This window comes from Onychomys torridus, chromosome 18 (assembly GCF_903995425.1).
Source record: "Onychomys torridus chromosome 18, mOncTor1.1, whole genome shotgun sequence".
Lineage (NCBI taxonomy): Eukaryota > Metazoa > Chordata > Mammalia > Rodentia > Cricetidae > Onychomys > Onychomys torridus.
This window is the reverse complement of record NC_050460.1, coordinates 11,277,546-11,303,888: the sequence shown is the minus strand read 5'-3', so window position 1 is coordinate 11,303,888 and position 26,343 is coordinate 11,277,546. Positions and strand designations below refer to the sequence as shown.

At 44.8% G+C, this 26,343-nt stretch overlaps 1 protein-coding gene across 1 annotated transcript in view; it reads left to right on the top strand.

Moving 5' to 3' along the window:
* Tnfrsf21 (TNF receptor superfamily member 21) overlaps nucleotides 1–24,818 on the top strand; it is a 72,264-nt gene extending 47,446 nt beyond the window's left edge. The window contains exons 4-6 of the mRNA XM_036168141.1: nucleotides 769–1,034; nucleotides 22,007–22,235; nucleotides 23,457–24,818. Coding sequence (XP_036024034.1) covers nucleotides 769–1,034; nucleotides 22,007–22,235; nucleotides 23,457–23,686 — 725 coding nt within the window. The 3' untranslated portion in view covers nucleotides 23,687–24,818. The remainder of the gene's footprint in view (nucleotides 1–768; nucleotides 1,035–22,006; nucleotides 22,236–23,456) is intronic.
* Nucleotides 24,819–26,343: the final 1,525 nt, after the last annotated feature.

The following is a 26,343-nucleotide window of genomic DNA, read 5'->3' as shown; positions in this document are numbered from 1 at the left end:
GCTGGACCAGCTCTCAGCCACATTAGAGGTTCTTAAACAGTGGCTTCCTTGGGCTGGAGCAATGGGGTATGTGGTCAGTTGATGTAAAAGACACTGGTCCTAGAACCTGCATATTGTTTAGTCCAAGGCTGTGTGAAGTCCACTAAAGTCTTCATTTGTGGTTTCTATTTTTCTGAATTTCATGAAGTCATCACTTTGTGTGTGTGGGGATGAGGGGGAGTCTGATTTCTTTTATTGCAATTCTATTTAGTAGTAACAAAGGGGTCATTGGTTGTCTTGATTGGTTTGGCTTTCAAAAGCAGCTCTTGGGGGAAGATTTGTTGTGCCTCTAGGACCAGCTCTTTTGATGTGCATTCAGGAAGCCAGGAAGCTAACCTGGTGTTAAAAAGGCTGTTTTTATTTATTTATTTGTTTGTTTGTTTGTTTGTTTATTCTCTGTCTGTCTGACTGTCTGTCTGTCTGTCTCTCTCTCTCTCACACACACACACACACACACACACACACACACACACGCATACGCACACGCACACGCATATTGCTAAGAATCTAATACAGCACTTCCTGCATACTAACTCAGGGCTCTACCACTGATCCCTAGCTCTCCTTCACAAAGTAAAGTTTATAATGGTGTCATGCTGTGCCCATGGTGGGCTGGGTATACCAAGTACTTACAGAAGATGATTCGTTTATCTGACACAACACAACCAGGAAAGCTTCTTTCTAAAACGTGCTTGAGTTTACTTTTATTTTCTTTTGTCCCTGGCATAGGTATTGACATCCTGAAGCTCGTAGCGGCCCAGGTGGGAAGCCAGTGGAAGGACATCTATCAGTTTCTTTGCAATGCCAGTGAGAGGGAGGTGGCTGCTTTCTCCAATGGGTACACCGCTGACCATGAACGGGCTTACGCAGCCCTGCAGCACTGGACCATCCGTGGCCCCGAGGCCAGCCTCGCCCAGCTAATCAGTGCCCTGCGCCAACACCGACGCAATGACGTAGTGGAGAAGATTCGTGGGCTGATGGAAGATACTACGCAGGTAATAGAGCCCTCCATGTTTGTTTGCTTTGCTACTAATCTGTTTGTCTTTGAACTTCACATTTGGTCAGGTATGTTTGCAAAGAAAAACAACAGATCTTAGGGGTTTGGGTAGTTGTGCTGCATGCAAGTGTTTACACACAGACACACTCAAGCGTACCTGTACTTTTTAGGGCAAAAGTCCTCAATGGCGGTTTACAATCATCTTGTGATTTCTGCCATTGTTTGATGCTTGGAACTCCACTGCACGCCTATCAAACAGACTATGGGGGGGTGGGTTATTGTGAATCACCTTTTTTAGCTTTCCAAGTGTCTGCAGTGTGAGGAATTGAGAATCCTTGTCTTTGGAAGTAAGTTCTAGGATCACCATATGCAGCCAGAACCATTGTTTGTTAAAATCAACTTAAAACCTCATTTTTCATTGAATGTTTTGAACAAAACCAAACAGGGAAGGAACCCTTCCTCTTCCAGAGGGTGTGTGCCCGCTCGTGTGTGAGTTTTCTGGCTTAATTAGGGAGGCCCTCCTTGCTTGTTGAAAAACAATAGCAATTGGTAACAGAACTGCCTCTCATTGGTTGTTCAGCTGCCTTCATCACATGGGAACTGAGAACATCCAAGGAGCGTATGTTATTGATGCACTAATTTTGGAGCCAAACGCTGGATCCAAATCCTGGCTCTGACCCTTGTTAGATGAATAATCAAAGACAAGTTACATCCAGTTTTTCTGATACTGATCATATTTGCAAGCCTTTTTTGTTGGCATTAATAACAACAGTATAACTATGGAATATGAGATGCCTGAGTTAGTGCTGTTGTCCTAGCATGGTAATTACTATCATCATGTAACTAATTTCACTCAGCCATTCCTTGCTCAATAGTTCCCGAAAAACATGAATTAAGTAGAAGATTCAGTATTGGATCGTATTTCAAATAGACTTGGATTAAAATTTGGGGATGTATTCTGCCATTAAGACTTGATAAAACCCACTTGAGGTTAAAGGCCATTCTGCATGTGTTATGCCTTCTAGGGTTCCAATTTATTATTTATAAGAGCTGAGTAAAGATTAATTCACCACTTTAACTCAGCTCATGACCATTCTGTACCAAATTTTGCACAAGGGACTCAAGGTTATGTATCTTTTATCTTTTTACATTAACAGTGTAATACCCCTTCATTAGTAATGTAAACATTGATCAGGTGAGTTTTATTTTTAATAGTGATATTAGGATATGAATGTGTAGTTGTTGGCCGACTTTGAAGGGTGGTTTTCGTCGTTCTTGGTATATTTTTAACCTCTTTGAAACGTGCAGTTTCAGAAAAATGTTTACTGAGAAGCCAGTTATAAACATTAATAGGCACACACCAATGTGCTGCAGGAGTTTTTTCATGTGTATTTTATCTGCACGTATGTGTGTGCACCTTGTGTGTGCCTGTTGCCCTCAGAGGCCAGAAGACAGTGTAGGAGCCCCAGGAACTGGAGTCAAAGATGGTTGTAAGCCTCCAGATGGTTGCTAGGAGTCAAACACAGGTTCTCTACAAGAGAGGTCAGTGCTATTAACCACTGAGTCGCCTCTGGAACCTTTGTGTTGTAAATTTTAAGAGAAATTTTTGAGAAGCCTGGTACACAGTCATAGCTAGGCCTTTAAATAGTTGGGTTTGGAAAGGCAAGAGAAATATTTATCCTCCACTTAAATAAGATACTTGCAGTTGAAATAGAGGGAATCCAGAGGTGGTGTGTCATGCTTTCATGAATGTTGGCTTTAAGAGAAAGAACTGGTCAGACAATGAGAGACTGAAGACGGGTTCAGACATTTGGGAACAAATTGCCATATCTCCTCGACAACACCTAGGAGAAAGATAATGCAAGTTAAACCGCATTAGGATTTGGTTATCCCAAATCTGTGATGATCCCTAAAGATAAGAGGTAACTGTGGCCAGGTGGTGGTGGCTCATGCCTTTACTCCATCCCAGCACTCGGGAGGCAGAGGCAGGTGGATCTTGAGGCTAGCTTGGTCTATATAGTGAGATTCGGAACAGCTAGGGCTACATAGTGAGACTGTCTCAAAAAAAACTAACTAGACAAATATATAAAACAAAAAGTGTGACTGGGTATCCAGTGGAATGACTGATAACCTAAAAAGCATACGCAATTTACAAGAATGAGATAAAACACAAAGTATCTCTTCCTAGATGATAACCTTATACACACCTCTTTCCTATCTCTCATCTCCACTATACTAAAAAAAAAAAAAAAAAAAAAAAAAAAATCCTAACCAAACCTACTTTTTTAATTTGTATTTTGAGAGGCCATGGTGTGCAAGCATTCTATAGCTCCCAGCTTGATTTTTCTGTAGCCTGGGCATGATGACGCATGCTGAGAGGACAATGCTAAGCTTCTTATTGCATGTTGCAATAATGCACATCATTGCATTGCACCATTCTGGGTCTGGTTCTTAACTAATTTTAGGAGCTAATGAGCCTGATTCTTGACTGCCAGTCCTTAACAACTGCACAGTATGGAACAGTCCGCCATCCATAGCTTCTCTCTGAGATTTGTCAAGTCCAGCTAGAGACCTGGAAAGCAGGGGGCATAATTAAGACTCACTCTTCACTTTTTCTGGTGGAATTGCCTTCCCGGTGTATTGTGGTACTATTGGTGATTCAGGACTTTGCCCCAGGAGTTAATGGACTCTTAATGTGTAAAAATGACTCATTTTAAATGGTTAATGCTTCTTCCTGTTCGTGAGGCCGAGAACACTTGCATTACACTGCCTTTCAAAGGTTGGCATCTGTGTGGCTTTTAGTTACTCTGTCCAGAACAGCTGGTTTGACATTAACCATGGCAGCCATTATTAATTCCATCCCGAGGCTGGCTCTTTCTTCATTTGAGATGTGAAGTGCATTTCGCAGGCCTTTCCTTCTAGGATCAGTCTCTAAACTGAACCCAGATCCTCCAGAATTGGAGCTTTTCTTCCAGCCATGTGCATTTGAGAGCTAAGTAGTGGGGTAATAGCTAGAAGTGAATAGGTTTTTTACACATCTATTTAAATTCTTTCAAGAAGTGTGTGTGTGTGTGTGTGTGTGTGTGTGTGTGTGTGTGTGTGTGTGTGTTTGAGACAAGGTTTCTCTGAGTATCCCTGGCTGTCCTAAAACTAGCTTTGTAGACCAGGTTGACCTTGAACTCAGAGATCTGCCTCCCAAGTGCTGCAATTTTAGATTTACCTTATTTTTTAATGAATACCATAAGGACTGAAGCAACCATGCTTAAGCTACAAAGTGCATTACAAATGTGTGCTCTTCACCATTTTCAGGAAACTTTAATCTTATTTACGTTTACTTTCATTGTCAAGATTTTAGGGGCTGGGGATGTAGCTCAGTGGGTAGAGTGATTACCTAGTATTGGCCAGGCCTGGGGTCCACCCCCAGCACTTCATAAACCAGATGTAATGGCCCATATCCATAATCACAGAACTCCCGTGCTGGAAGCAGGAGTTCAGGACCACCATCGGTCACAGAGAGAGTTTGAGGTCAGCCTGGGATAGTCTATCTTAAGAGAAAAAGTAATAACCATAAAATAAAAAGAATTTTCATGCTCTACACTCACTGCCCTGCAAAACATGGTGAGTGTGCTCTTCCACAGTCCGGGTTTGTGTTGAGTTCCCGGGCCCTTCTCTATTGCCTTCCTCCGGTCTCCGCGTCTTCCGGGATCTTTTCTTTTCTTTTTTTTCTTTTTTTAGTTGAGGACCAAACCCAGGGCCTTGCGCTTTCTAGGCAAGTGCTCTACCACTGAGCTAAATCCCCAACCCTGGATCTTTCTTCTTTGTCTAAACAACACTTCTTGTTTGTTGGCATCCCATGAAAACTCATTGTCTGGGATATGCCCTACCCAATAAATAACTAGAAGAATATTATTTCACTATAGTTTTGAGGGATAGCTAGGCATCAGAAGTTTGGCGTCCCAATTCCTTTCTTTTGGTACCTTTAATGCTTGGGTTTATGTTTCTCCTCCTGGAGCAGCAAGGAGATGACGTGGATTTTATCTTTCAGTCTCTATTATGTAAGAATTCATGAGCACAGTATGATGCCAGGCACTTTGGACTCCACAGATAAGACTGTCAAGGGAGCTTGCAGTTGACCAGCAGTAACTCACAGAGACCTGTGTAATCAAAGAGACTGAGTCCAGGAGGTTGGAGGGCAAATGTACTCGCTGTTCTTGGAAACAGCCGTTAAGATTCCAGTCAGAACAGAAGCGTGGAGACGAATGGCAGGCTAAATGCCTTGGTATGATCAGTTTGAGGACCCTGGGTACACCACCGTGCTCCTCTGTCTCAGTTTCTTTGTGATAAAACATGATGCTTTTGGGTTGTGTTGGGGGATGAATGTGGTGTGGCCGCCAGAAAGCAGTCCGAGTATGTTTATTTCTTTTTAGATGTAATGACTTCCCGACTTGTTCCTAACCAGCTCCAATTCACACACATAATGGATCTTTTAAATCCTGAAGGCTGGGGTCACATAGTTTTGGGCAGGGAGGCTCACCAGGTTTTGAGGCTGCTGGAAGTGGATGGTCTGTCAAGGCGGAGTTGCCTGGGTTCCGCGGCCAAGAACTAGAAAATCCAGCTAACTGTAAATATTTATTCCTTCCTGCCTGAGAGAGTGCTCCTAGACTGGTTGGAATGTTTTCCCTTGCAAGGAAACAAAGGTGTGTGTGGAGATAACACTTTCCCCTTGCTGGTTTTCAAGAGAAGAGAAATGACTTTCGTTAGCTGAATTTCTAGGTTTTCTTTTTAACTTTCTTTTTCTTCTTTCCCCCTACTTTTATTTGTGGACCCTTGGGAATGCAGATAGTCTTAGTGAGTGCAGTGTTTGTTTTCTGTTTTCTTTCTTATAATCTCTTTCCCTTCCTTCAGTGGGATATGGGGGCTAAGAAGGAACTCCTTTTCTCCTTAGGAAGCCCTGGTGAAGTCTGTACATTTGCATGAGAATTCAAGGCCATACTCTTCACACCTTAAACAATGTTTACCAGAATTGACTGAGGTACTGATTTGTCAAGCTCTGGGATGTATAAAGCCAGGTGTGAGAGCACTGCTTAGTGGCCAAGTTCTGGAACAATCTGACTTGTCTGCCAACAACTTTTTATGATTTCATTTTGATTTTTTTTTAAACTGGGTCTTGCCGTGTAACTCTGCCTATCCTAGAACTTAGGAAGCAGAGGCAGGCAGATCTCTGAGTTTGAGGCCAGCCTGGTCTACACAATGAGTCCCAGGACAGTTAGTGTTATAGAGAGAGATCCTGTCTCAAAACAGCAAGAGCAGTGTTTTGTTTTATTTTATTTTCCCAGACAGGGTTTTTCTGTGTAGACCAGGCTGTCCTTGAACTCACAGAGATCCGCCTGCCTCTGCCTCCCAAGTGCTGGGATTAAAGGTGGGTGCCACCACTGCCCAGTGTTTTGTTGTTGTTGTTGTTTAGACAATAATAATTTTTAAAAATGAAGGGGCTGGAGAGATGTCTCAGCATTTAACAGCCCCTGCTGCTTTTGCAGAGGTCCAGCCTCAGTTCCTAGCACCCTCATGGAGGCTTATACTGTCTTTAACTCCTGTTTTATAGGGTCTAATGCCTCTTGGCTTCTGTGGGCACCACACACACACATACATACATAATGAAAGAACACATCCGTACACATAAAAATAATAAAACGTTAAGTTTAATAAAACATCCTGTGGTTCTATTGTTTGTTTGGTTTTGTTTTTCAAGACAAGGTTTCTCTGTTTAGTTTTGGAGCCCGTCCTGGATCTGGCTCTGTAGACCAGGTTGGCCTCGAACTCACAGAGATCCGCTTGGCTCTGCCTTGCCACCACTGCCCAGCTTCATCCTGTGACTCTTAAGAAGTTGATGCAGGAGGGCTGCAAACTTGTGGGTAACCTTGGCTAACACAGCACGACTCTGTAGAAAGAGGCCAGGAGGGGGGAGGAGGATGGAGACAAGTGAGGGAGGGAGGGGGAGGGAGGGGGAGGGAGGGAGAGGGTGGGGGAGAGAAGCAGTATGGCTTCAGCTGCTTGCTGCGAGTGGTGTTGTTCAGGGCCGTTGAGCCTGGGTGCCTTCCTCTCGCCCTCTTTGCCCAGTGACGTCAGGTAGGTGAGGCTACACTGATTCAACAGCCACAGAACTCAGCTGATTTTGTTGTTTCTTACTTGAATGATTCCTTGTCCTTAGGGAATGTTTGGCCTTGGTAGAACCACATAGAAGAACTAACCTTTTTGGGATCAGAGTGAGTGCTTGGCCAAGCTTATGTCTCCCTCTTCCTCCCAAGCCCCCTCCAGCCCTCCCCTCCCTCTGTCTTATATAGTAGTAGCCTTTGTGTTAGGCACTGGGTGGCGTTGCTCTAGCAGCTGGGAGAATCCCAAGTGCCAGGGGAAGACGGGGCTTCCCTTTGGTGTGGACACTGCTGCTCTGGCTGCTGAGGGGACCACAACTCCTGACTTTTGCTGCCAAGCTGCAGGATGCAGCTGTCCTTATCTATGGGGACTAGCTATTTTCAGAAATGCAGTGAGCATGAGTTGAGGCAAATACCAGCTGTACATTTCAGTTGGCTTTTTAGAGATTCGAATGAGGCTGATTTTTTTGTTTGTTTGTTTTTATGCTGACATTATTGTTAGTTTTCTAGAAAATAGAACTTATTGTCCTCATACTTGAGGACCTGAGAAGACCCAAGTTGTTAGCCAGACTTGTATGGATGTCGTCTCTGCTCTTTGCTGTGTCACTACGGCCCTGAGGGTCATTTAAGGACGTTACTTAATCATAGGGCGTGACTGTGGGCTCTGGGGAGTTTCCAGGGTAGAGAGAGGAGGTCAGCGCACAGGGATTGCTGACACATGCAGGCTCAGGTGTGGACTCAGGTATGTTTCGTGTTGCTGGCTATGTAGCTCAAAGGAGCCATGTCAGTGATTAGACTTCAGACTTTCAATGGCATGTCGAGCTGATTGACTTATCATCATATCTCAAAGTCTCGGCTGAACATGGTGGCTCACATCTGTCATCCCAGCACAAGAGACTGAAACAGGAGGGTCACCAAGCGTTTGAGGTCAGCCTGGGCTCCCCAGTTCAGCCAGGATTCACAGAAAGAACCTGTCAGGCAAACAAACAAATCGACAAACAAAACAAGAACCGAACCCGCTCTCTGAAGTTTCATACAGTTATTCACACCAGCGCTGCCTGCCCTCGAAATAAAAAGAGCGGTGCCCCCCCCCCCCCCCCCCCCCCCCCCCCCCTGCCTCTCAGAGCACTCCCTCTCCAGGATGACAGCCAATGGGCAAGGACTGGTAATTACAATTCACTAGCATGAGCAGATGTTAAACTGGAAATGTGTGTTTCAGTTTACAGCATCAGGGGCGGTTCTCTGTCCAAAGATGGCTAGGAAACTGAAGCCCATGCTTGCTTGTGCATTTTAGAGGACAAGGTCATGGTTTCACTCAAAACTGTGCTTTGCTCCTCTTCCCTGAGACTTCTTTTGCTTCCAGCAGGTAGCCACATCTGCCTGTGTGCAGTCAGGATGTCTCAACCCTTCATCCTTGCAAACAACATGGGTTTTCTTGCATCTCATTTTACTTGGCTCGATAGCAAGCTTTAGAGAAACTTTGTACTGGTCTGTACTAAGAAAGGAACAAGAGTGAAATTCTAGTGCCCCCTCCACATCAAATGCAGGGCTTCAAAGTTTGCATAACAAGTAATGGGAATGGATAAATCCAAGACTTGGGCTTCCTCTTGGTTAGAGTTGAATTTTGTTTCCTCCACTCCCTTTGTAACCTTGGGAAAGCCCAGTTCTGTTCCCACGCCTCAGTTTCTTCGGAACAGCTTTGTAAAGCTCGCTTAAACTGGAAGGGTATGCACCCAGTCCTGCGTTTGACATGGATCATAGTGGCTCTTCTACTTCCTTTTGGAACAGGGAATTCCTAACTGTGAAACCAGGTGGGGGATGGGGTGGAGCAGAGCAGCCTTAGAGTGTCTGTCCATCACATTCAGAACTTTTCACGTCCCTGCTCAGTGAGCAGTATACACGTCATAGTTCCTAACTGTTACTGTTTTTCCTTGGCTCCTGGGTTGACTGTAAGGTGCACCAGTGTGTGCCCCTGAAAACAAAATAAAAACACCACCAGTTGTAGTTGAGAGATACAGTCCTGAATAGAAAGAAAAAGGAAAATGATGGGTGATGTCGTTCTGCATGCTGTGAATGTGTTCCTCTGATTGGTTGATAAATAAGGCTGTTTGGACAATGGTGAGGCAAAATAAGGTTAGGTGGGACATTCTAACTAGAGAGAGAAAAAAAAGGCAGAGAGCAGAGGAGATGCTGCTGGCTGCTGCCACGAGAAGCAAGATGTAAAGATACTGATAAGCCATATGCCACATGGCAAAGTATAGATTTATAGAAATGGGTTAATTTAAGATATAAGAGCTAGCTAACAAGAAGCCTGCCATGGCCATAGTTTAAAAATAATACAAGCCTGTGTGTGTGTTTATTCGGGACCTGGGGGGCCGCGGGAGCTGGGCGCGACACAGGAAACTCTTACTACACATGTGGCTTTTCTTATGTGACTTCTGGGGGTGCAATCCCAAGTTTTCATGTTTACATTTTACTGACTGAGCTAGCCCTTCAGCACAGAAATGGAGTCTTAATACACCCTATGCCTAACACTCAAGTGTACCCACAGGCACATACTTTTTATTATTATCCCCAGTGTTATAATGTTTGTAAGAAGGACAGGTATGTGGGACAAATTTTTAGACTCTGTTCTTTGAAACTGCTATGAAAAGATTGAAGTATATTTTTTAAAAAAAAATCTCTCCTCCCCCCAAGATAGTGACTCAATATCCCCAAAAGGATAAGACTATTATTGATGACATTTTCCATCCTTTTAATCCATTCTCGTACTGACTTTCTCCAAAAGCTCACAGGGAGGAAAACAGAATTTATATTATAGAAAAAAATACAAAAGCTTATTTTCACCACCAATTACCGAGACTTGAGAACACACTCTATTTTACTTTATTTTATTTTGTTTTTTTGAAGCCTAAACACATGCGGAGGTAAACTGACGGCTTCCAGTTTGGCCAGGCTTCTCCATCCTGCATTTTGAGACTGCCCCCTAGTCTATTACAACCTCATGTCACTAGCTCATGAGGAAATCACATCCTGTCTGAAGTAGGCTTTCTTATATAGCCACTAATTTCAACATTTTCCTTGAAGGATAGACAACATGGTTTTGATTTTCCCGTAAAAATTGTCCCTAGGGAAGCATTTTCCATTTACCTCCAGGAGTGAGTTAGAAAGGGCAGTATCATCCATCATTAAAATAATTCATTGCCAAAAGTGGAGGGGGTCTATTTTGGTGTATTTTTAATCCCATCTATAAGTGAGGTGCTCCTGAAAATGGCAGAGAACACAGAAGATGTACACAAAGCCTTCCTAAAAGTAGAATCATGGGTCACTTGGCATACACTTCAGTGAGTACTGCCAGATCCTTGCAAAGAACCTGTATGTAATCTTTTGAATTGGTGTACAGTGTATGATGTTCTGATCTGCACAAGATTAATTTCCTCAAAAAAATAATTTGCACAAAGTAAGAAAAGTCAGTTGGTATTAGAAAGGAAACTGAGGACTTGGAATGTATGCAGACGCTTAGCTTCAGACTGACAGAGAGGAAAGGGCACGGCATTATGCATTCCTGTGGCTTCAGGAATGCTTCCCTTCTACATACTTAAATTCAGAGAGATGCAGATCCTAGAATGTGCCCTGCCAGTGATGTTTGCTATAGCACGAGTTGAAGCCACATGAACATCAGAACAGGTGAGATCTGCTGTGGACATCTACATACTTATCCCAGGAGTGAGTCAGCTCTGGCTGCTAACCTCAAGAATGTGCAGGTTGAGATTGTTTGCTCCTGCTTCTTAGCACTGTGTACATATAGACTCAAGGAACAGTGTGCAAGAAATTGTAATACACTGGTTAACCTCTATGGGGACAGGGGCTGAGCAGTCGGCACCTTGAAGTCTCAGAGGGGTTTGATTGAAACCATGTGTGTTGAGGTTATAATAGCACAAACTCTATGAATTTATTAAGCAATACTAATCTGTTGAGCTCAAAAAACCTAATGGAGGGCCTCTGAAGTGGCTCAGTGAGTAAAGGCACCTGCTGCCCAACATGGCTACTTGAGTTCCATCCCTGCATATGGAGGAAGAAATCCAACTCCACATAACTGTCCTCTGACCCCCACATGATTGCTGTTGGATGTGTGTGTGGTACACACACATACCCTATAATCAATCAATCAATCAATCAATCAATCAATATAGTAGTAATACATTTTAAACAATGAAATAAGTAAAAATCTAAAACCAACCAGACAAACCCAAAACCTTACTTGGACCAGACGTGGTGGAGCACACCTTTAATCCCAGCACTCAGGAGGCAGAGGCAGGCAGATCTCTGTGAGTTCAAGGCCAGCCTGGTCTACAGAGGGAGTTCTAGGATAGCCAGAGCTGTGTTGAGAGACCCTGTCTCAAAGAAACAAAACAAAAATAAAGTAAAAACCTACTAACAAAGACAAACTTGAGTCTTTTTTCTTCAAGGCGTTATTTCCTGTGAAATGGCTTTCTGTTCTTCAGGTCCTCAGGCTAGGTTTTAGAAAGTCTGTGCAGTGTGTTTTCATGGTTAGAACTGTCTAGACTGCACTGAGGGGAACCCCTGGTTTCTAACAATGTGACCTCGCAGTATCCTGATGGTGCTGAGCTTAGCAATAATATTCTAAGACTTGAGTGGGTTTCCACTCAGAACCAAGAAAGCCCGTTTACTTTCTTCCTCACTTCCTTTATTCATGAGAAAGCTAGCCAGGAGTCTGCTCAAGGCTGAAACAGCATGCTGTTGCTGTCAGCAGCCGGGACAGCTCACAGACACCCGCCCCAGCAGCTGGGCGGGGCCTTCCCTCTGGAGCCAGCTGGTTCTTACCAGCTTTGGCAGCATTTGAAGCTTGTCTTGTGGCTTCCTGCAGCAACCCCACTGAGCACCCCGGAAAGGAAGAGTTCTTTTGCTTGGGGCAAAGATTGACCAATTACACTTTGAGTTAAATGTAATCTTTGGGGTTCCTTTTTGTAGCTAACTTTTGTGAATGGTGAGAATTCATGGATGCCATAGAGGTGCAACATTACACTAACTACCTGGTTTTAAGAAGCCATCTACCATGGCCAATTAACTCCTGGCTAACTTATTTATGTACAGTCTTCAGAAAGACTTCAGTTGTAAACAAAATCTTGACCGATTGTCCTGGGCCTCAACTAACCAGGGTGGGTGGAGTTGTCTCTTCAGATAATTTCCCAGGAGCTTCAGGCGTTGGCTAGCCAGGTTAACATTGAGTTTCTCTCCATGTGGGTAAATTGATGCTCTAGGCTTGCATTGGTTCCCAGATTCCGTTTAGACATCCATGTTCATCTGTGGCTTTCCCAGGAAGGCCCATCCTGGATGGCTTGTGTTCCTGTTTTCCATCTCATGACCTTCAGTGACCCCAGGGAGAGATAGACAGTTGAGGGCCTGTGCTGTCGTCCTGCTCATTGGTGATTTCAAGTAGAAGTGTTAGCACGGTTCCTTCCTTCTGCAATAAGTATACCTCCTCATATGTCTCCGAAGGTCTGGGCTGAGCGGGAGAGGAAAAAGAAGGAAAGATAAGAGGCTTGTCAACCATTCTTTCCATTTCAACATACTTGCTTTATCTCTGTATTATGTGGCTATTTCCAATCCATGTTCCCATTTCTGTAACTCCAAGTATCAAATAACTGACGAATTTTTCCTGAAAGCCTTGGGAATCAGCATCATGCCAGTTCCATCTGCATATTTTTTGTATGAAAAAAAAAATGCACAGTAAATTTAGTTTATTTCTGAGTTGGGTCCAGCAAGAATTCACACTTCAAACGTATGCATTTAGAAGTCATTGTCAGGGTTGGAAAGGTGGTTCAGTAGTTCAGAGAACTTGTTGTTTTTGCAGAGTCCCTGAGTTTGAGTCCCAGGGCCAACAGCAGCCAGCTCACAACTGTTTGTAACTCTAGCCCCAGGGGATCTGACAACCCTCTGAACACACACACACACACACACACACACACACACACACACACACACACAAATAAGTAATAATAAAAGTTGTTTTTTTTTTTAATTATTGTCTCCTCTCATTTAAAATTTAAAGGGAACCTACCCCCTTTTAATCAAATTGTAATCAATGTGGTTTTTCTATTTCTTTTGAGATTTTAATATAATTGCATTGTTTCCCCTTCCCTTTCCTCCCTCAAACCTTCCCATCTACCCTTCCTTGCTCTCTCTCAATGCATGGCCTTTTTTTCCACCAATGATTGTTAAGAAGTCATTATGGCAGCCATCGTTTAGTCTGTGAACTTAGGAATGGAATAGATTCAGGTTAAAAAAATTATGATCTGGTTGCTAGCTCCCTTTCCCCTTACCTGAAATCCTGGGAGCACACAGATTGAAATTCCTTTTTAAATTTTATTTTATTTAGTGTGTAGGCATGTTTTGCTTGCATTTGAGTATGTGCACTACATGCATGCCTGGTGCCTGTGGGGGTCAGAAGAAAGTATTGAGTCGTCTACGACTGGAGTTACAGAAGGTTGTGAATCACCATGCCGTTCCTGGGAATCGAACTCAGGTCCTTCGAAAGAGTAACCAGTGCTCTTAACCACTGACATCTCTCCAGCCCTGCGTTTAACTTCTTTACTGCTTTTTTGTCTGAGTTCTTGTTCTCTAGCATAAGAACCAGTGGATTCGATGGAGTCAGATATTACAAAATCCTGACCTGGCAAGGAAGAGAGGGCTCAGGCTGGACTCCTACACGGACCTGCAGATGGTCGAAAATCTAATTTCATCTTCATTAGTGAGCAGCTGGTCGGCAGGGGAATACAAGCTTGAGATAACATCACACTCCCCACATAATTGTCATTTTTTACTTATTTGTGACCATAATTCCTTTGAGATAAACCTTTAGTGGAAATTCAGTTTGTTTGTTTTTCTTAACTGGTCCATCACTGGTCTGCCAGGATCTGAAATATTTTCAAATAGAAAACAAATTATCGGTCTCAATCAAAGTATGTGGTGTTTACAGAATGTCTCATCCATCCTTCTATCCTAGGACAGCTGTCCAGCCGGAGGGTAAGACCACTCTTGAGTTCCGTGCCCTGGCAGCCTCTTCTGATCACCCCTTCCTCCGCCCAGAGGCCAGGGCATCTTCTTGTACGCCTGTACTGTTAGTGATGAGTGTACGGAGCTCAGCTTCTCTAAGCGCTGTGGGCTTTTGTCCCTCAGCATGGATTCCAGACGGGTTATATGGATTCATCTTGGCATTTTGTGAGAGCCAGCTTTCCAGCGTTTTTTACAAGATCTGGGTGACAAGCTATTCAACTCATGGAATAGCAATTAGTTTCAGTTGGGATTCGCAAAGGGTGCTCTTGGAACCATTACTAAAATGATATTTTCACAAGCAAGTTGAGAACTCTCTTCCTTTGTGGTGTTACTTGAGATATGGGGAGAGCATCAGGCAGGAAGGGTAGCTGTGTATCCGACTTCCTTAAGAAGCCACCAGGCATCTGTGGCCAGTGGCTATGTCACAGAGAAGAGCGCATGGTGATATCCATGTGGGAAATGCCAGGGGCTAAGGAGTTAAGTTGAACAATTTTAACAGGCTGACAAGGAGCATCCAGGCTGCATAATTAATGCTTCATTTCGGGGGATCACTGATGAATCCAAGTCGTTAGTTCGTTTTGTGAGTACAGATTGTGCAACCGAGGGAAATCGTAATTGGGTAGGAACTGACAATAACTGGTAAACCTGAGTCAAGTGAAATAATTGGGGATAACTTGGCAAGGAGAATGGGACTTGGTCGTGGCGGGGGGGGGGGGGGTGGGGGGGTGGTGAGGGTTAAGAGAATGAAATGGCAATAATAAAACAAGCAGCATGTGAGACAGTTTAGGTGGAAGCATCTTAGAGGTGACCTATCCTACACTTTTTAGTTTATAAATAAATAAAGATGTCAGGTTGATGGGGAAGTGGTTTTTCTAAGACCACACAGCTGGTGAATGGGATGTCTCCTTTTCCCCTTGGGGGATCTTCTGAGACTTTTGAGTCTTTTTAATTTTACTTAATCTCCTGAGCGTTTGGGGGTCAGGACAGGCACCACCTATTCCTTCCTGCAGAGATGTCCAGTGCTGCTGCCTGGTTGTGGGAAGAAAATTAGACAGCTCCAGACCTCCCTTGATTTCGGAACCACTCTGATCACCAGTACGCTGTAAAAGGGTTTTCCTTTGTCTGCAGTTCACCATCCCCAGAAGATGAGGAACACTTCACCCTCTGAGTTGGCCTTCCCTGGGAAGGCTGGCCAGGGGAGGGATTTTTTTTTTTCCACCTTCACCATAGTGGTGGAGGTTTCCAGTTGAGTTGAGGACACAGAGTGGCCCCCTTCAGCTTGGAACTGGGCGAGTTGACAGGACAAGAAGATGGTCCCCATAACTTAGATGCACTGTCACTGTCCTCAGAGTCCAGAGATGCTCAGGCCCCAGACTCTGCTGTGTTTATCAAATCTAAGTGGATGACTCTTTGTCATCCATGTTGCTGATATTCTGAGAGGAAGTCACAGCAGCCGTGGGGTGATAGGGCTGACTCGGCTGGAAGGTAAGGGTGGCTGTTTATCTACCCTCCCTACCAGCTTTAATAAGCATCTGGAAGCACAGAGTGTGCCTGTGTGGAGACTAATCAGGGGGAACACCAACGGCTCCTTAGGCCAAACAAAGTACCATGTTCTGGAAGTGCACTTAATAGCACTGTTCTCTGGCCCTTCTGCCCTTTGCATGGTCCCTCACCCCCCTCCCTTCTTTCTCAGGTTGTCTCTCTGTTATCTCATCTGACAGCTTTAAAGCAAAAGGAACCATGGTTTTCTAGTTTTTCTGGTGAAGCGACAAGTATCTGGTGGACACATTTCCTTTCTGGCCAAGGTTTGCCAGAGTCCTTTCTTCTCAGTGGCAGAGCGCTCTTCTCTTCGGTCAGATGGGGGTGTTTGAGTCCATGGACGACATTTCACGGAAGTACAGAGCGGCTGAGCTGTAGAGAATCTCTGCCAGCATCCCTGCTTTTCAACCCAATATAAATAAATACAAGTTGCCACAGCCACAATAGCTTCAAATTAGCAGAAGGAAAATATACTTATCAGTAGGGATGCTTTTAAAAAATAACATGCCTTGTTTTTGCTATTATAAAATTAATATGCCCCCCACAGAGAACTTGGAGAGCCTGAAGATGCTTAGAGAATAAATGAAGTTACTCTATTTTGTGATTATTTTCACAAAGCTTTTGCATAGGTTTTTCAAGACCACGAGACTCTTCTGAGGAAATCTGTCTTTCTTGTTTTGGTGCCTTCTCTGGCTGGGAATGTGGCTCAGTTGGCAGAGCCCTTGTTTAACATGCACAAACCCCTAGGTTCGATTCCTCATCACTGCATATTCCAGACTGTAGAAGCAAGAGGATCAGGCGTTCAAGGTCATTCTTGGCTGCATAGTGAGTTAGAAGCAGGGATATATGAAATTGTGTCTTTTAAAAAAAAAAAGGACGCCTGGTGGTGGTTGTGGTGGTGGTGGTGGTGGCGGCGGCAGCGGCGGCGGCGGCGGCGGTGGCGGCGCACGCCTTTAATCCCAGCCCTCGGGAGGCAGAGCCAGGTGGATCTCTGTGAGTTCAAAGCCAGCCTGGGCTACCAAGTGAGTTCCAGGAAAGGCGCAAAGCTACACAGAGAAACCCTGTCTCGAAAAACCAAAAAAAAAAAAAGACAAGGTACTTACCTTCTCTTTTAAATAATATTACCATATTAATATTGATGTTCTTTGTTGCCATAAACTCAAAACACCAAATCATGAACTTTCATAATTAGAAGAGTAACTGTTTCATCCCACAGAGCCTGATGATCCAGTTTCTTGGTTAGAGATATGCCAGGAAACACAATACCTAATACAGGGTTGCAAAGCAGCTTTGGGAGCTGTTGTTAATATCGTGTAAGAGGACGAGAGACCTTTCTATGCACTTACAGGAAAACTGCAAATAACTTCCAGCTCGATTCCAAATGCAACCAGCCACCCAGAGCCAGAGAGGAGACTTTTAGAAGGATGCTTGTCACGTAGTCTGTGAATCCAATGTGATGATGCAGAGGCATTCACTGGGGCATCTCCATATTCACCTGGCTCTTGTTAATTACAGTAGCATCAATTAGCAAAGACCTTGTGCAATTCTGCTGGAAGTCTGGTGCTTACTTTCCAACTTCTAGCAAAGTTGTTGGGAAACTAAAGATTGGAAGTTTGAAATGGGTGCAGGAAATGGGTGGGTGGACTTCTCTGTTGGCACTCATTTGTGGGTGGGAAGTGCTTTCTTTCTTTTCTTTCTTTCTTTTTTAAAGCAAGAACAGTGTGCTATATTGATGGGCTGTGTCAACCAGTGTAGTGTCCCTGAGAATCAGAATGTACACAAGTGCTCTTTGTCAGTGAGGGGCACAAAGGGGATGTTGGCGTGAATGTGTGACTGCGTGCATTTTCAGGGAACAGCACCCGATGCCAGGGCCTGTTGAATTAAAACTCAAAGCATATGCATAACTCTTATCTGGGGATCAGAAGGGCCCCTCTGGGGATGCATGTCAACCAGCTCTGGAAGCACAGCAAGATGTGGGTGGTGGATTATGTAAACACCCTGTTAGAATGTCAGCGCTGTGCAGGAATTGGTGGTCTCTGCAGATCTTCAATCACTTCCAAAAATGTCTTGGTCGTTACGAGCTGTACAGGAGGCAGGCATGTTTGCTTCATGTCTTACATAAGTCTTCAATGTGATCCTGGAGAGCCTGACAGCATCTCACTTGAAGGGTTTAAGAGAAGGGTAGGAGTTCTCGGGGTGGTCAGCGGCAGCTTTGGGGGAGTGCGTGTCATCTCCGAACACTGTCTTGTGTGACTGGCCTTCTGCTTCCTGGACAGCCATCCATTCTCATTCTGGGTGTATTAGTTGGGTATTGTTGTTGTTGTTGTTTTTCTTCTCCTCATTGCTGTGAACAAATACCTAAAAAGAAGCAATTTAAGAAGATTTCTATTAATTTATAGTTCAAGGGGATGCAGTCCAGACATGGTGTCAGGAGCTCGATTCCAGTGGTTAAACTGCCTCTATGTCAGGAAACAGAGAAATGAATGCTAGCACTCAGCTCGCTTCTTCCTTTAAAAGATATTTATTAATGATGTTGTGTGTGTGTGTGTGTGTATGCCGCATGTCCTTACATGTGCCTGTGAAGACTAGAAGAGGGCATTGGATCCTCTGGAGCTTTGGTTTTAAGCATTGGTGAATGCTGGGAACTGAACTCGGGTCCTCTGCAAGAGCAGCAAGTGTTCTTACCTGCCGAGCCATCTCCAGCCACACTCAGTCCTTTTTCTTCCAACCAGTGGAGGAGTTCCTACATTTAGGGTGAGGCCTTCCACCTCAGTTAACTCAATCTACAAACATCCTCACAGGCATTCCCAGAGGCTTATCTGCTAGGTGATCCTACAGCTTGTCAACTTGACAATCAGTAATAACCATTATACCAGGAAAGCCAATAGAAACACAAAATCAGTGGACTGGGGGATGCCATAAGTACCTGATGGAGCACTAAAGCACTTCTTAAAAGTGAAGAGGCTAAATGGACTTGAGCACTGGATCTCTCAGGGTGACTGTGTGCCCTCTCTGGGCTTTGGTCTCTTCACCCCTAAAGTGAGCTCCACCCCCATGCCCACTGCATGTTCCTGGCATAAGCCCTGGTCATCCCTCACTGCAGGAGGGATGTATGAACCTGGAGTATCCGTTCAGGTTCCTGGTTCCTTGCCTCCCTGAAACCATTCTTCACAGAGCAGGGGGAGTGCTGGGAACGTAACTGTCTCCATCCTAACTGTCCAGTTGGTTTGTTCATTCTCTGGCTCCACTGTGCAAAGCAGGCATCATGGTCTCCGCTGCATAGTTAAAGTACTATCCCTCCACATAAACAAGTGTAACACATCGTTGCCTAGTTAAAGCAATATTCCACAGTACCTGAGGTATGGTTTCAGTTCTCCTTCCTGCCTGTTGGACCTTCAGAAATCACTTCACTGAGGCTGGAGACATGGCTCAGTGGTTAAGAGTGTTTGCTGCTCCTCCAGTTTGGTTCCCAGTACCTATGTTGAATGGCTTGCAACTGTCTATAACTCCATCTCCAGGGATTCTGACGCCTTCTTATAACCTTCCTAAGCATGTGCACACCTATGGCATACACACAGACACATAATAAAAAAAGAAGTCTTTACAAAGAAAAGGGAGGGACTAGAGAGATGGCTCAGCTGTTACAAGCACACGTTCCTCTTGCAGAAGACCTGATTTTGGTTCTCAGCACCCACAATGGGGTATTCAACACCCACTTCAGGTCTCTGCTCCTCCAGCTCTGGGGTATTCAACACCCACTTCAGGTCTCTGCTCCTCCAGCTCTGGGGTATTCAACACCCACTTCTGGTCTCTGTGGGCACCTGCACTAGTATTCATATCCCCTCCCCACCACACACACATATATATACATATAATTTAAAAATAAAGAAGAGATTTCACATTTCCAGGCTGAAGTTTGGTGGGTTTTTTTGTTGTTGTTGTTTGTTTTGTTTTGTTTTGTTGGTGTTTGATTGTTTCTTTTTGGGGGGGGATTTGTTTTTGTTTTTGGAGTTAGGGTTTCTATGTGTAGTTTTGGTGCATGTCCTAGATCTCTCTCTCTGTAGACCAGGCTGGCTTCGAACTCACAGATATCCGCCTGGCTCTGCCTTCTGAGTGCTGGGATTAAAGGTGTGCGCCATCACTGCCCGGCCCAGGCTGAAGTTTTTACCTGTTTGGGATATAGCACTAGTTTTATTGTGAAGCATCTACCAGAGAAGACCCCTCGGAGACAGGTTCAAGCCGATGGAAAGTCTTTAGCAACTGACCAGTGGCTGGGTTTTGGGACCCAAGTGCAGCCTGAAGCCTTTCTCAGAGTAAGCTTTTCAGCCAAGCTGGGTTGACACACATCAGTTGGCAAGAGCAGTTAGCCAGTACCAGAACTCCAGAAGCCAAAAGGCAAGGTTAGTGTGTGTAGGGACTTTCCCAGAACTACAGACTTGGATGGATTAGGTTTTTGTTCTAGTTTTGACAAGTATTGCAGCCTATGTGCTGGGGTCCATGTCCGAATGGGACTTCCATCATGGTGTCGGTCATGCTAAGGTCTAGGGGCCTGTGACAGTTTGCCATGGCTGGGGTGACAGAACACCACAAATGGGGTGCCTCCAACAAAGACACTTGTTTTCCTCCTATTTTTGGAGCCTTTGGGCCTCTCACCTTCGCTGACGACTGGCGGCTTCACAGGTCCCCTCTGTGTGCCTGTGTCCTCTGTCTTTATGAAAGATGCCAATCGTGCTGGATTAGGACCCACCCTCATGACCTCCTTTTCTTCATAACATCTTAAGGGCCTTATCCGTAATCATAGTCTGAGGCGTGGTGTTGGGGTTACGTTGTCTTCAGCTCCTGGCGGAGGGGAACATCTAGGTACCATCTAAGACTCCTTCTGGTTGTTAGAGTTTAAGTTTAGACTGAGTTTTTTCTTACCTGCTTCCAGCTCCATGCCCCTGAGGTAACAGCTTGGTGAGTGTGGCAGTTCCTGTTGTCAACTTGACAGGGTCTACAGTCACTCAGGAATGGGCCTCTGGACATGTCCGTGTTGACTGACGTGAAAAGACCCATCATTTTCCTCCCCCCTCCCTCCCTCCCTCCCTTCCTTCCTCCCCCCTTCCCTCCCTCCCTTCCTTCCTCCCCTCCCTCCCTTCCTTCCTCCCTTCCCTTCCTTCCTCCTTCCTTCCTCCCTCCTTCCTCCCTCCCTTCCTTCCTCCCTTCCCTTCCTTCCTTCCTTCCTTCCTTCCTCCCTCCTTCCTCCCTTCCCTTCCCTTCCTTTCTTCCTTCCTTCCTTCCTTCCTTCCTTTTAATGGACACAGGACCATGATCACACAGGGCAGCCTGAAACCCACCAGGCTAGCCCCAAACTTACAAGTGCCATTCTGCCTCGTCTTCCACATCACTAGGCATGAACCACCATGCCCTGTCTAAGACCCATCTTAACGTAGGCAGGGCCATTCCCAAGGCAAGTTCCTGGCTTGCACTAGAGTTCTTGCCTTCTTTGCTCTCTGTTTCTTGACTTTGGGTGCCACGTGACCAGCTCCCTGAAGCTGCCGCTGCCTTGACTCCTTCGGCATGGTGGACTATGCCTTGAACTTTGAGCTGAGATAAACGCTTTCTCCCTCAAGTTGCTCTCCAGAGTATTTTATCACATCAATAAGACAAGTCACTAAAATAGAACATGCATATGTCCCCTCAGTTTTTGTTTGTATTTTGTTTAAAGCGGTGCCTTGCCATGTTCCTCAGGTTGGCACTGAACTTGCCATCTCCAGAGTAGCTGGGATGACATCACCTTATAGGTCTCCTCATTTTTAGTATTGCTCACATGTGCATTTTTGTTTGTTTGGGTTTTTTAATGATAGAATCTTGTTAGTCCAGGCTATCCTCAAACCCAAACTTGGTCTGTCACCACCACCCGTGGCTTCACATGTGCTCTGAAAAGGTTGAAGAATGAGTTGGGGCATGGTATGGTGGTGCACACCTTCATTCCCAGCACTCAGGAGGTAGAGGCAGGTGAATTTGTGAGTTCAAAGCTGGCTTGGTCTATGTAGTACAACACTGTCTAAAAGTGTGTGTGTGTTTACTAACAATGGAACAACAAATAAAAAATACACTTATAAATGGAAGAACCAAAAAATACTAAATGTTAACGGAGTGGGGTTTACTTTTATTTTATTCCTATATTATATATATAATACAATTATTTTTTTTCTTTCCACAGTTGGAAACCGACAAACTGGCTCTCCCCATGAGCCCCAGTCCACTTAGCCCAAGTCCCATACCCAGTCCTAACGTGAAACTCGAGAATCCCACCCTCCTGACAGTAGAGCCCTCCCCTCTCGACAAAAACAAGGGCTTCTTCGTGGACGAGTCAGAGCCTCTTCTGCGCTGTGACTCGGCGTCCAGCGGCTCATCGGCACCGAGCAGGAACGGCTCCTTTATTACCAAAGGTACCAGCCTCCACGAGGCCCAGGGTCGATGAGCCAATCATGGCCGGTTCAGGATGCCCTCCAAGATAAAAGTGGCCTCCAGTGGCCACCGCTGGTTAACATGGACAAAAAGTCTTCACAACTCTGTCCCAGAGCCAGTGTTCACACATACCCGTTACCTCTGTCCTGAGCATGCTATCCAGTGTGTGCTCTCAGGGTCATCTGATCAAATGCACTGTAGCTGGTTTTCAAAAATTATTTACCACACTAGCCAAGTCTATGGATTAAAAAGTATAACCCATCTGGGAAGTCAGAAGTCATTTTTCTGTTTTGTCTTTCGAGACAGGGTTTCTTTGTGTAGCTCTGGCTGTCCTGTCACTCTGTAGACCAGGCTGGCCTCAAACTCACAGAGATCCACCTGCCTCTGCCTCCCAAGTGCTGGGATTAAAAGCGTGTGCCACCACTGCCCAGCTTTTTTTGTTGTTTTTTTTTAAGTATCACAATGTAATTGTAAAGAGACAGAAACAGAGTACACAGGCTTGGGACTTTCATTCCCAAGCATGTCAACACTTTCCTTCTGCATTTCAGAAGAATTTAGAAGTCATTAAAGACTTGGTAAATGTCACATTATCACCACATTAGGAATCCATTCAAGGGGACTAGAGAGGTCACTCAGAGGTAAAGAGCAGCGCAGACTGATTTTGCCGAGGATCTGTATTCTATTCCCAGAAGAACCCAGATTGGGTGGCTTTCAAATACCTATAATCCCAGTTCTAGGGGATCTGATGCCTCTGGCGTTAGATCGTACCTACATTCGTGTACAAATTTGCACACAAAGACACGTAAACATACACGTAATTGAAAATGAGAATAAATTTTTTAAAAGAACCCATTCCAGCAGGTCTTTGTCTCATTTCTGTTAAGAGGATCTTTTCCTGTTGGTGTTTTTGTTTTATGAGACAGGGTTTCATGTAGCTCAGGCTGGAGGATGGTCTTGAACTCCTCTTCCTGCCTTGACGTTCCAAGTGCCAGGATTACAGACTTGGGTCACCACAGCCCTGAAAAGCTTGTTTGCTGTCCTTATGCTCCAGGCAAATAAAGAGTTTTGTGTTGTTTAAAATGTCCCAGAAGGTCACTCACTCATGTTGGTGGGAACCTGCCAGGCTCAGAATGCAGGCTGCTCCTCACCTCCTACTGTACTCCCTCTGAGCGGTCGCTTTCTCTTTCCCCTGTGCCCTGCAGAAAAAAAGGACACGGTGTTGCGGCAGGTCCGCCTGGACCCCTGTGACCTGCAGCCCATCTTCGACGACATGCTGCACATCCTGAATCCCGAGGAGCTGAGGGTGATTGAAGAGATCCCCCAGGCTGAAGACAAACTGGACAGGCTCTTTGAGATCATTGGGGTCAAGAGCCAAGAAGCCAGCCAGACGCTCCTGGACTCCGTGTACAGCCATCTTCCGGACCTATTGTAGAACACAAGGGCACTGCATTCTGGAAATCAACCTTCTGGCGGGCTGGTTTCATTTTGTTTCTGACTTTTGTGTTCTGGTGTGTGCGTGTATGTATGTGTTTAACAGAGTATATGGCCGGTGCTCGAGTTTGGGGTTTGGGGATTTTTTTTTTCTTTTTTCTTTTTCTCTTCTTGAAAGGGAATTTATAAAGCCTTTTCGATGTATAACTGTTGGAAAATGCCCATCACTAAAGTTTTTTTTAAGTTCCACAGATTCTCTGTTTTTGCCTTCTTACATCTTTTCAAAACTGTTCTGTGCACTTTAAAAACTTACCGTAAATGCAGTGTGACTTTTCCCACATGCTGGGTTCTGAGACTTCTTAAAATCATGATGGCATCTTGTGGCTTCTATAAGCAAATACAAGTCTTTCAACAGCCGCACCTACTTTTTCTGTTTTTGTTTTTTTCCTCTTTATCTTCCTGTTCATCCTTTCCACGTGTTCTTAAGGACCGAGGGGACTTAAGATCCTGTCGATTACTGTAAAGCAGTTACACTTCCAGCTATCTTTTTCATATCTTGATGTATAGCTCATATTCACGGCTGACACTTGACCACACATCCGTTGCCGATTGTACGGTTTCGTCTGGACACCGGACACTGCTTGGTGACTTGTACTCCTCTTAATGCTCATGTGCTCTGGGCTGGAGAACGAAATCTTCAAGTCATCAGGACTTCGGTGGCTTGACACCTGGGCCACCAAAGAACTTGACCTTCATCCTTTAGGGACACCTCTGCTGCACCTTGGGAAGTCAACCAAGCCAGTGGCCGCTTTTGCACAGCTTGCTTTGGAAGATTTTTCTTTCCTCTTTTAATACACATAGCCAATAGGTCCAGTTTGTCCTTGGCCTTGCTGGGTTTTCATCGCCAATCACTTTAATTCAAACTGGCTGCAGCTGTAAGAACTCCTGTCTGATGAATTAGTGACTACGCTCTCACTCCTCAACCCACCCTCCGACGCTCAGCTGTCAGGCTCCACCGCAGAGGTGGTGTCGACTGCCTTTGTGTGCGTGGGCTTAGTGGTGAGGAACTGATATCAGAAAAATGCCTTCAAGTATACTAATTTATTAATAAATATTAGGCGTTTGTTACTTGAGTGGTTTGAGTGTATTTACTCCTTAACTTTCTCCTTTGCCTCTGGGCTCCAGTTCCAACCCCTGTACATGTCTTGGGAAAAGATGTATGTTTTAACATGTAAATCATGTCTAATAGGTCCATCATGCCACTTAGCAAAAGTCCTTTTTTTTTTGGAAGGTGCCTGGAGGTTCAGAGCACCGGGCTGTGGTGAGAACTACCAAGCCTTGCCCAGTCTTTCAAGTTAAACCTTAGGCGTTTCTTTCCTCTGGGTGATTCGTTACTTGTGGGGTGGTGGTCTGCAGACATCCACCCGCTTCCAGCTGAAGCCTCGGTATCCCTGTCTAACTCCAGAGGGCTTTCTCAGCAGTGAGGCAGGTGTGGTCTTGTGTTGGTGGGATATCTCATGCTCACTGCATGTTCCCCTTAGCTTAGGGCACACCCCCATCTGCAAAATTCCAATGACCAAACGTTAGCAAGTTTAACTTCCTTTTTTGGAGAGAACCTGTAAGTGAGTACTCTGCACATTGTGACATCCATGTCAGCAATAAGGATTCTTCTGGTTTCACCCATTTCCATGAGGCTGCTTTCTAGAAGAATCCTGGCACTCCCTGGTTCTCACGATGGGTTTCTCATCCCTCTTGTTGATAGAAGACAAGAACTCTGTCACACACACACAACAACAACAAGTCAGTGATGGTGGGGGAGAAAACAAATTGTGTCAGGTTTTCATTGTTTCAGAGGATTTAGGACTTGGAGAAATACAATCCATTCATTAATTACTATTATGGTTAAGTTTATAGACTATTAGTAACTTGGGGATGCTTTTATTAATAGCCCAAGTTTATAGTTTTATATTTTACAAGGTGCTCTTTATATTGCTTTCTTGGATCTGTATATCTGTCTTGTAAAACAGGTACCTATCATTATGCCCATTTTACAGATAAAAGTAGGCTTGTAAAGCTGAGTATATTAAGCAGTTTCTTAACAGCAGTAGAACAGAGTACCTGCGGGGAGGGAATTGCTTTAAGGGAGGTAAGATTTCCCTCAATTCATGGTTTCTGAGGTCTTAGGTCTATCGGCCAGCTCTGTTGTTTCTGAAATGTTTCTTTGATGGCAAAGCAGACATATGGTTGGAAGATCTGACAGAGAAAGTTGTTTACCTCATGGTGGCCAGGAAGCAGATAGAGATACAGGAAGGGTCCTGGGACTTTTAACTCTTCAGTGACACAAGTCCTGTGACCTTCTAGCTAGGACCCACTACCTCATAGCCTATGCAGCCGTGAACTCGTCAATGGCCTAATACATTGATAAAGTTAGGGCTGTCATGATCCAACAACACCGTCAGTTGAAGCCCAAACCTTCCATAGATGAGCCTTTGTGGGGACACCAGATTAGGCTTAGATGTGTTGTGTGTTTGTGGGAGGTGGAAGGAATGGTCCTAATCCAAGACTGTTCATCCTCCTTAAGACCAGCAACCAGAAATCCATTGTCAGCCAGAACCATGGGCAGAATTGTGGCAGTGAAATTTGTCTGGGTCATGAGTA